Source organism: Aplidium turbinatum, chromosome 3 (genome assembly GCF_918807975.1).
Source record: "Aplidium turbinatum chromosome 3, kaAplTurb1.1, whole genome shotgun sequence".
Taxonomy (NCBI): Eukaryota; Metazoa; Chordata; class Ascidiacea; order Aplousobranchia; family Polyclinidae; genus Aplidium; species Aplidium turbinatum.
The window spans coordinates 15,389,085-15,399,222 of record NC_137474.1 but is presented as its reverse complement, the minus strand read 5'-3'; the positions used below and the strand labels follow the sequence as shown (position 1 = coordinate 15,399,222).

General features: G+C 42.7%; 1 protein-coding gene across 1 annotated transcript; it reads right to left on the bottom strand.

The window, feature by feature from the left end:
• Positions 1-9,295: 9,295 nt before the first annotated feature.
• Positions 9,296-9,682, bottom strand: LOC145766578 (zinc finger BED domain-containing protein 5-like). Its single transcript, XM_082578296.1, has one exon. It carries the CDS (start codon positions 9,680-9,682, stop codon positions 9,296-9,298), a length of 387 nt encoding a protein of 128 aa, XP_082434422.1.
• Between the last annotated feature and the right edge of the window lie 456 nt (positions 9,683-10,138).

Here is a 10,138-nt window from a genome sequence, read left to right as displayed (position 1 = left end):
TGTTCCAGACGGTTGTTCGCCTGGTCAAACGTCATGTAGAAACCGTTCGGGTCTACTGAATATTACGTCATGGAAATTCCTAAAACATGAGCCAAAATTGCACCATCGTCCGTAAGACTCGTGTCAATCCTGTTGAAACCGGTTTAAACATGAAATGTTGCGTCGCCTTTGAGTTATCACAAATTTTTCTGATTCATTCTCGAAGTTGTTTGTTGGAAGTCGGTCGCACATTTAACTGGTTTATTTGGTGCTTGCTAGCTGGACAAATTCTCCGTCTTTTATCCAAGTAATCTGTATCGTAGTGACAGTTTTTAGAGGTGCAAGGCGTTGCATTTCGATTTCGATAGCCTCGGGCTAATTTTACAGGAATACACTTTAAGAATAGACGTTTCAAGAAGTGTTTCTTTCTCGGTCGATACATACAGACGAACGGATTCGGGAATCTTATGTTACAATTTTCCCACGAAGAGATTATGGTTTACCGCTGTGACCATAAAAAATAAAAGACGTGTTCTTGTTAGCTGGTAGGCCAAGAAGAAATTAAAGCAAAAAATAAAAATAAAAGACGAGTTATTGTTAACTGGTGGGCCAAGAAGCACTTGAAGGCATAAAATTAAACGACGTGTTTGTTGTCAGCTAGTGCAGAAGAACTAATTAGAAGTACAAGAAATAATAAAAGAAGATTTGTTGGTTGGTAGTCTACACTCTTACAGAAGCAAAGAAAAGTGAAGACATTTCTTCTCAGTTTGGTACAGAAGAAAAATAACTTTGACAATCATTGGCAAGAAAGAAGATTAAAAGACAATCCATCTGTGCTTGTAGATTCAAGTGGAAGAATCCAAGCAAGTTTTGTGGACTTTAGGACTTCATACTCGTACAGCTACGGTATCGTGCATTTAAATTCTTTTTTGTATTTTTACGGTCTTTGCAGTTAAGTTTTTTATAACTACTGTAGCCTAATAATTTTGTGTGTTTGTGTAACTTAATTTTTTTAATTGTTAAATTTAGCCCTAACATTTAATATGTCTACACTCGGTGGCGACAAGGACTCGACCGCCGTAGACTCGACTGAGTTTAAGCCTGATGATGTTCTTTGCGGTCGGGCAGGCCATTCTGGGGAGGGACCCATTAACGATGAGGCTAAGTCAGTTCGAGAGGCCCGGCATCTTAGACGGGATATTTTGACTGAAATTGGGGAACTTTCTGTAGCCCTAGGTTCTTTGAGTGATAAGCAGGAACTGTTAATTTTTAGATCTAAGTTATCTACTTTAGAAGAGGAATTACGGCATTTCCATGCTCTTTTGACTAAAATCTTTAACTCTGCAATCTTGGCAGAACTTCGTGATAGGGTAGATCCCGAATTTAACTCGTTAAAAAATAACTTTGAACAAAAAGAAAGTGAGTTCTTAGATATGTTGGATGCTGACATACATCCTGAGGATAGCGCCTCAAATGTAAGCACTAGGATGTCTAGGACTTCGTCTCGGATAGTGGCACAAATTAACCTGCAGCTAAGACGAGAGGAGCTCCAGATACAAGCTGAGGCCGAAGCGAGAGCTGCTGAGGCTGCCGCGAGAGCTGAGGCCATTCGAGCTGAGGCTGCCGCGAGAGCTGAGGCCGAAGCGAGAGCTGCTGAGGCTGCCGCGAGAGCTGAGGCCATTCGAGCTGAGGCTGCCGCGAGAGCTGAGGCCGAAGCGAGAGCAGCTGAGGCTGCCGCGAGAGCTGAGGCCATTCGAGCTGAGGCTGCCGCGAGAGCTGAGGCCGAAGCGAGAGCTGCTGAGGCTGCCGCGAGAGCTGAGGCCATTCGAGCTGAGGCTGCCGCGAGAGCTGAGGCCGAAGCGAGAGCTGCTGAGGCTGCCGCGAGAGCTGAGGCCATACGAACTGAGGCTGCCGCGAGAGCTGAGGCCGAAGCGAGAGCAGCTGAGGCCGCCGCGAGAGCTGCTGAGTTCGCACTCAAAGACGCTCAGTTGAGGGCTGAACAACGTAAAGAGGTAGTTTTAGCTGAATATCGATCAGAGGTGGGCTCTCGGCGTAGCTCTAAGAAGGGCTCTTCTAGGCATTCCAGAAATGAACATCAATCGCAGTTTAATTTACATAACCTTTTCCAAACGCCCGTTCAACCTGTGAGTGGACCAGGGCAATCCACACGTTTTCCAGCTGTTTCAGGAGGTCTCGAGGCCGCGGCTAAGGGTCTTCCGAATGCTGTAGAGCCAAGGTCTGCGAATTACAACCGAACTCCTCCCCCAGAGCGTACAGGTCACGGGGCCGCCATTAGTAGTAATGCTTTGCCCCCTTCACAGTTTTCTGCGCCGCTAGGTTTTGATCGCCCAGCTACACGTAATTTGGGTGGTTGTGAGAGGCGTATTGCGTCTCCTGATTTTAACGTGTGTGAGGATCGTGGTCGGGCTGTGCATGTGACTGAGCCCACTCAGCCCCTTAAGGGATATAGCTTGTCTTCTCCCGCTAAATCGAGTTCTCAACAGCAGGATTGCTTTTTTGAATACCAAAATAGTAGGACGTTTTTCGATAAGGCGGCCTTGATTGGTTACGATGGTAATAATATGCCATTTATCTTCTTTAAAAATCGTGTAACGGCCTTAATGGCAGCTTCGCCCTTTAAGGGGACTCGTTTGACTTTGTTACAAGCAGCTTGTGTTAGGACAGCTGCGCAAACGATTGCTAATTTGGTTTCTGACACCCCTGGCTTGTCAGAGGAAGACAGGATAGAAATGTCGTTAGCTCGCTTGTCCCAGCGTTTTGGGGTTCGTGGAGGTCTTTTTGCAGAACCGGAAATTAGAAAGTATCGCTATGGTAGCAAATTGACTTCGACCTCTTCCAGTGATCTGAAAGAGTTTAAAGATGAATTATCGCAGTGTTTGCTTTACGCGCAAGCTTATGGTCAGCGTGATAAATTAGAAGGACGTTTTGTTTTGGATTTGGCTAAGCGACTCCCGTTTGACGCTAAGCAGCGTTATCTTGACTTTTTAGGTGATCAGTATGGTGGCACTAATGAGCCTACTTTTCAGAGTTTGTTCGATTTTGTTGTACGAGAGGAAACGCATAAGTCGACTGATTTTAGCATTATGCTAATGGGCGATTCTGGTGAGTCGCAGCATTTTAAAAAAATTGGCAAAGGAAAATTGCCTTCATGTCCGGTTAGGCAGACGTCCGTAAAACCCCACGATGATGTGATGTCAGGGAGTTCGCAGTACTCGACTGTTGTTGGCGCACCGCGCGGTGGTGAAGCCAGACGTAAAAACCTACCGGCATGCATTTGTTGTTCGTCACGTGGTCAAGTTGAATATCATTTTTTGTCTAATTGTAAAGAATTTTTGCGCTTGACACCTAAAGATCGGAGAGATGTCATTGTGAAAGCTGGCAAATGCTTGAATTGTTTGCGCCAGCATATGGTTAGGGATTGCGTTCATGCAAATAACTGTCGTAAGTGTGGGCCTAACAACGATAGGAAACACTATTTTCTTCTGCATGATTTTTATGTGACGTCACGTGATTCTCTGGATTCGGTTGGTAAAGATGATGCTCGTGCCAGAGTTCCTGTGCGTAATGTTAAGATTGGAAATGTTAAAGCAGCCTTTAACCGCGTTACTGCTGCTCGTGTTTTGAATCCAATGACTGGCAAATCGAAGTTGGTGTATTGTCAGCATGATCCTGGTTCGCAGTTGACGTTTGTTTCGAGTGACTTGGTGTGTGAACTTGATCTTAAACCGTACGATAAAGCGTCGTTTAAAATGGATACCCTGGCTGGTCAGAAAGCTACTTGTGCTGACCTTGTCAAACTCAACATCCAGTCGTTAGAGACAGATGAACTGTTTTGTGATATAACTTCGGTGGTTAACCCAGCTTGGGCTGACGATGTTAAAACTTTACCGCATAAACAAGATTTAAATGGTTTCCGTCATTTTCATGACGTGAATATGTTTCATTTGAATGATTGTAGTACTGTAGATGTACTGATTGGCAACGACAACGCTTATTTGATGTGGGCAAAAGAAGAACGTGTTGGTGAAAATCGTAGTGAACCGCATGCTTTGCTCACTCCTCTCGGTTGGTTGGCTTGTGGTGGTAAGTCACCCTTAGAGGAAAGCGTTGCTAAAGTGTGCAGAGTGCAGACGTCTTCAGAGTCGGATGTCATCTCTGGCTTTCAGCGTAAAATTGAGTCTCGTGATATGGAAATAGCAGACCTGAATAAAGTCATTCAGGATTTGACGTTGCAAAATGAAACCTGTGAATTGTCTCGCAATGATAAGTTGGCTAGAGAACTTGTTGAACCGAATATTGAGTTGAAAGATGGTCGATTTGAGATACCTGTTCCGTTGAAGGAAGATATTGATCTACCTAACAATTTTGTGTTGGCGTCAGATAGAGTTGCTGCTTTAAGGAAGAAAGCTTTAAAACAATCTGAACTTCGTGATTTCCTTACTGACACCATGAAAGATCTTAAATCAAATGGCTATATTGAGCGTACTGGTGAAGCAGGAAATGTCAAGGGATTTGAATGGTATTTACCGTACTTTGTTACGTCACAATTAAAAAAGCGCATTGTTTACGATGGCAAGTCTGAATTTCGAGGAACTTGTGTTAATGATGTAATGTTTTCTGGTCCTGACTTGTTAAACCCTCTGGTAGATGTCTTGGCTAGATTTCGGCTTGGTAGATTTGGTCTCATGGCTGATGTGGCTAAATGCTTCTTTCAAATAAAGTTACCTGAGTCGCAAAGGGATTTGTTTCGTATATTGTGGTTTGAAGATGATGACCTTGAAAATGGTAGGATGGTACCATTTCGTTTTTGTGTACACCCTTGGGGAATAAAGAGTAGCCCGTATATCGCTTGCTTGGCTATAAAGAAAATGATCGAGCAGAATCCCAGCAGTGCTGGTGAATTGACTCTCTGCAATATTGCAAATAATATGTACATGGATGATTTTATATTTTCGGCTGATAGCTTAGAGGAAGCTCAGCAAATCACTCATGAATCAATTGCTTTGTGATAGCCGTGGGTTTAAACTTGGTAAGTGGAGTGCTAACAAGGAGGCTATGACTGTCTTGTCAAATTTGGATAATGAGATGCTTTCACCTTTGATTCGTGACATTGACTTTCAGACTGAAAATATGACTTTGCCATCAGCGAAGACATTGGGTTGTGTGTGGCAAACCGAGTCTGACGAGATGCGTATCGCATGTTCCTTAAAGCCCTTAGCTAAACACACGCGCCGAAGTATGCTCAGTCAGCTTGGACAAAAATTTGATCCGCTAGGCTTTGGAGCGCCATTTTTTCTAAAAGCACGCCTTATACTTCAGCAATTGGTGATAGACAAGTTTGATTGGGACACCGAGGTCCCTGATAGCTTTGTTAAAGAGTGGGAGTCGTGGCTTCGCTCTTTGGACCTGCTTAAGGATTTTTCGTTACCGAGATGGTATTTTGCAAACTCTGGTGTGTGCAGTCCGGATGATATTGTTTCATATCAATTGCATGGGTTTAGTGATGCTTCGAATCAAGCTTTCTCTTCTGTTGTTTACTTACGTAGACTGGTTAACGGAGTTCCGAGTGTGTCTTTCGTTCTGGGTAAATCTACCATTGTTGTAAAAAATCAGTTTTCTTGGCCGATAGCTAGGAAAGAGCTTGTTGCCGCTTTGAATACAGCCAGACTCGTGAAGCAGGCCTACGAGGCATTGAAGATGCCCGACTGCCTTAAGTATTTTTGGTGTGATTCTCGTACTGTGTTGCAGTGGGTTAAAAACCCTGATTTACGTTTGAATAAGTTTATTACGCGTCGAGTTGAGCATATTTTATTGTTGTCTGGAGCCCAGGATTGGCGTTTTTGCCCTACCGATATGAACCCAGCTGATGTTGGCACAAGGCCAAATCTTATTACAAAGAAAGAATTTCGAGAGTTGTGGTTAAATGGTTCTAGTCTTCTCTACCAGTGTGAGGAAATTCCATCTGTAGAAAATGCCACTCCAGTACCTGTCCATAGCCTATATCTTCGTGACGAAGAGGAGTCGCTTGACGTTGGACAGGGTGGTCTTCACAGATTGATCGAGGCCGCACCTTCTTTGTATGTTATGAAAAAGAGAATCGCTTATTTGGTTGCCTTTGTAGAATTTTTGTGCTGTAAAACGAGAAAGCGTAGCTTTGTGAAGCCAAAACTGGATGCATCTTATCTTAACAGTGCTTCAGAGTTGGCTGTGAAGTTTGTTCAGAAGAGCGTGTATGGCGATGTGGTACATTTAATGACCAAACGATCGCCGGATGCCCTTGAGGAAGTGATAAAGCGAGGTAGTGTTGGCGCTTCGCAACGTGAGAAGGAACGGTTGAAAGAATTACGTTCACTTAAAAAGTACAGACCTTGTGTAGATGACGCTGGTGTAATCCGCATTGAAGGGCGCTTAAGTAATTCTCCCGAGATCTCTCTTGAAGCAAAGCATCCGATTGTTTTGCCTTCGAAGCACCCCTTCACTAGGCTTGTTGTACTGTCGCATCATAATGGAAATGCGCACTGTGGAGTACAGCACACTTTGTTGTCTACGCGACAGAAGTTTTGGATCGCTAATGGTAATGCCTCCGTGAAAAGGTATCTTAATGACTGTGGTGTATGCGCGATTGAGAAAGCTCGACCTATAAGGCAGCTCATGTCTGATTTACCTTTGTCTCGCACAACTGCGCATAGGAAACCCTTTTTTGATTGCGGCTTAGACTATCTTGGACCTTTAACTTTCGTTGAAGGTAGAAGTCACAAAAAAGCTTGGGGACTCTTGTTCACATGTATGGCATCTCGCGCTATTCATGTTGAGCTGGTTACGTCATTGTCGCTGAGTGATTTTTTACTTGCCTTTACAAGGTTTACAGATTTACGTGGGCAGGTTAATGCTATCTATTCCGACAATGGAAGTACCTTTCAGGCAGCATCTAAGAAGTTACCCGAGTTGATAGGATCAGCTGAATTTCACAACGCCCTGAGACAGAGAGAGATAAACTGGGAATTTATACCTCCGTATGCTCCGGCGCAAGGTGGCGCCTGGGAGGCAATGGTTAAACAATTTAAAATTGCATTTTTTCACATTTTGGACTCTTCAAGTCGTAAGCCCGATTTTATTGAACTGCTTACGTACACAGGCAGTGCCGTTCGGATCGTGAACGAACGCCCTTTGGTACATTTGAGTGACGACCCTAGGGATTTTACTGTCATCACCCCTGCCTCACTTTTGACCCCATACTTAGACCCATACTGTGCTGTTGGGCAACCACATGATCGTGACCAACTAAGAAGGGATTATCGGTTCAATTTGTCACTTTCTCATCAGTTTTGGAGTAAATGGATCGATTTTTACTTGCCAGGTCTTCAGGGCCGGAAAAAATGGCTAAAAATGGTCGAGAATTTGGAGCCTGGTCAACTTGTAGTGGTAGGTTCTCTCCAGGACATTGGTAAACGTGGGAAGTATCAACTTGGGAGGGTGCATGAGGTAGTTCCACAAATTAGGAAAGGGAAGCCTGTGGTTCGTAGAGCTAAAGTTGCCGTCTGCAACTATGATGAGAGTACGGGGAAAGTGAAAGTAGACTATGTGTTGAGGGATATTTCGTGCCTCGCCCCCGTAAAGAACACCTAAGTGTTAGGGTTTGAGCCTGGTTTTGTCTGCGGTGGCCGACCCTTGTCTGAGCCCAGAACAGTCGGTTATTATCGCAATCATTGTATATAGCATCATTTTTTGCGTGTACCTAATACCTATGGTACCAATTTCATGTATCGTCGTGTTTATTCTTATTGCTGTTCATTCTTCGCATGCCCTTTGTATTTGCGTATTAACTTAAACGTGAGTGATTCAAACAATTTGTGTATCATGTGTTTTTATTCATTGGCTCACAATTGTCGTCAATTCTTTTTTAGTTATGCCATGTCAGACTGTCATAACTAGGGGCCGCTATGTTCCAGACGGTTGTTCGCCTGGTCAAACGTCATGTAGAAACCGTTCGGGTCTACTGAATATTACGTCATGGAAATTCCTAAAACATGAGCCAAAATTGCACCATCGTCCGTAAGACTCGTGTCAATCCTGTTGAAACCGGTTTAAACATGAAATGTTGCGTCGCCTTTGAGTTATCACAAATTTTTCTGATTCATTCTCGAAGTTGTTTGTTGGAAGTCGGTCGCACATTTAACTGGTTTATTTGGTGCTTGCTAGCTGGACAAATTCTCCGTCTTTTATCCAAGTAATCTGTATCGTAGTGACAGTTTTTAGAGGTGCAAGGCGTTGCATTTCGATTTCGATAGCCTCGGGCTAATTTTACAGGAATACACTTTAAGAATAGACGTTTCAAGAAGTGTTTCTTTCTCGGTCGATACATACAGACGAACGGATTCGGGAATCTTATGTTACAATTTTCCCACGAAGAGATTATGGTTTACCGCTGTGACCAGCTATATCTGTGATGGAAACTTTACAATCTTGTCGGATTTTCAGATGTTGGGGCTTAGGTTTTGGTATTTTCTTAATTCTGTTCATCAAACCACCATCTGCCAGACAAAATTTATGAATCTTGTTTGCAAAATATAACAAACAAAAATGATGCAACATTGCATCATTTTTATTTTAGGATGTACTGTTTATGACATAACAATCGAAATAAAAGCGTCACTATATTCTATTGTTAAGCTACTACCACTGTACTTAATTTTTAAACAATGTGGCGCAGCTAAACAATCGAAATAAAAGCACCACTGCAGCAAAACTCAAGCAAAATTGCCATGTTTCACTTTTTTGTCCTAAAATGACCAAAAACATGTTTTTTCAAAATATCTCATTTTCTGTTGCAGTTAGCGTTTCATACTGTATTGACAACAAATAGGAAATCGTCCCTTCCGGTCATTTTGGCGCAAGTTCCAAGTCTCTAGCTCTTACCATATTCGTGATAAGGCCAAAATAGCAAAAATCCGCTAGCTGGCGCATCAAGATGACGTCATAATGAAAAAATAACGTCATTTTTGAAATCAGTGACAAAAATCCAGTCAGAATTTGACCTGAACCTAATTTTCTTGAAAAGTTGCCTAAAAGTGGGACACCCTAGTGCAGTGGTTCTTAACCTTTTTTCTATCAAGCCCCCCTTCAATAATGGTCATGTGCCTCGCGCCCCCCCTAGATTTTTAACAAGTATCATACCAAACAAATTGCATTTTTGTCTGTTTATTGTACACATCAGTGAGATACTTGACACTGCTTCTTAGCGACTAGATTTTTAATGCGAGGTGTAACTCCAGAGAGTGAACAACGTAAGTCTCCTTCAACTCTCAGCCTGTTTCTGTACTTTAGTCTTGATAGCAACGAGAGCAGAAAATGCAGCTTCACAAAGATACGTGGATCTAAACATTGTTAGAATTCGAAGAGCCCTAGTTGCGATAAGAGCGTAAACAGGAAGGTAATTAGCCCAGAACGTCTCAAGTTCCAGTGCTTTGAAGTCTTCTTTAGCTGTGGAGTTGAACTTCATCTCAAGAAACTCCTCTTGTCCTTTTTCGAAAATATCAACTACTTTGCATTGAAACGGGTTTCTGATGAACTTCCAGGTTTCACGCTTCTCATCCAGATCTGGAAAGTATTTGATGAACTCCGCTTTCAATTCATTAAGGTGGATTTCTATTTGTTTCTTCAACTCAGACTCAAAAGTTACCATCTTTGAGAGCAGAGTCCAAGTTACTGAAGCTCGATGGATTTCCTTGTTGAATTCGACTCTTCCATAGGTCGAGTTTGGCTATAAAAGTTCAAATGATGTCATGATGCTTAATGATGCTATAAAGCAAGAATTACTGAATACAATATAAAACAAGATAAAATACAAAATATGACGAACAGCATAGGTCCTAGGACATTAAAGTAATTAAAAAAAAATTGAAATTGTTGTAAAACTCGCGCCCCCCCTGAGAGATGCTTCACGCCCCCCTGGGGGGGCGCGCCCCCCCGGTTAAGAACCACTGCCCTAGTGTATATTGACCAAAAAAATATCCCCGTGAAAATCTTTAAAATATGATATTATTGTTGTCACAATTAATAAGCAAGTAGGTACTCAATAACAACTATATTTCACTTTAATCGAAGTGACATTAACAAAATATTATATAATAGCCTACGC

Excerpts from the sequence above, each read along its gene's own strand:
- LOC145766578 (XM_082578296.1), bottom strand. The coding sequence starts at position 9,682 with ATGGTAACTTTTGAGTCTGAGTTGAAGAAACAAATAGAAATCCACCTT.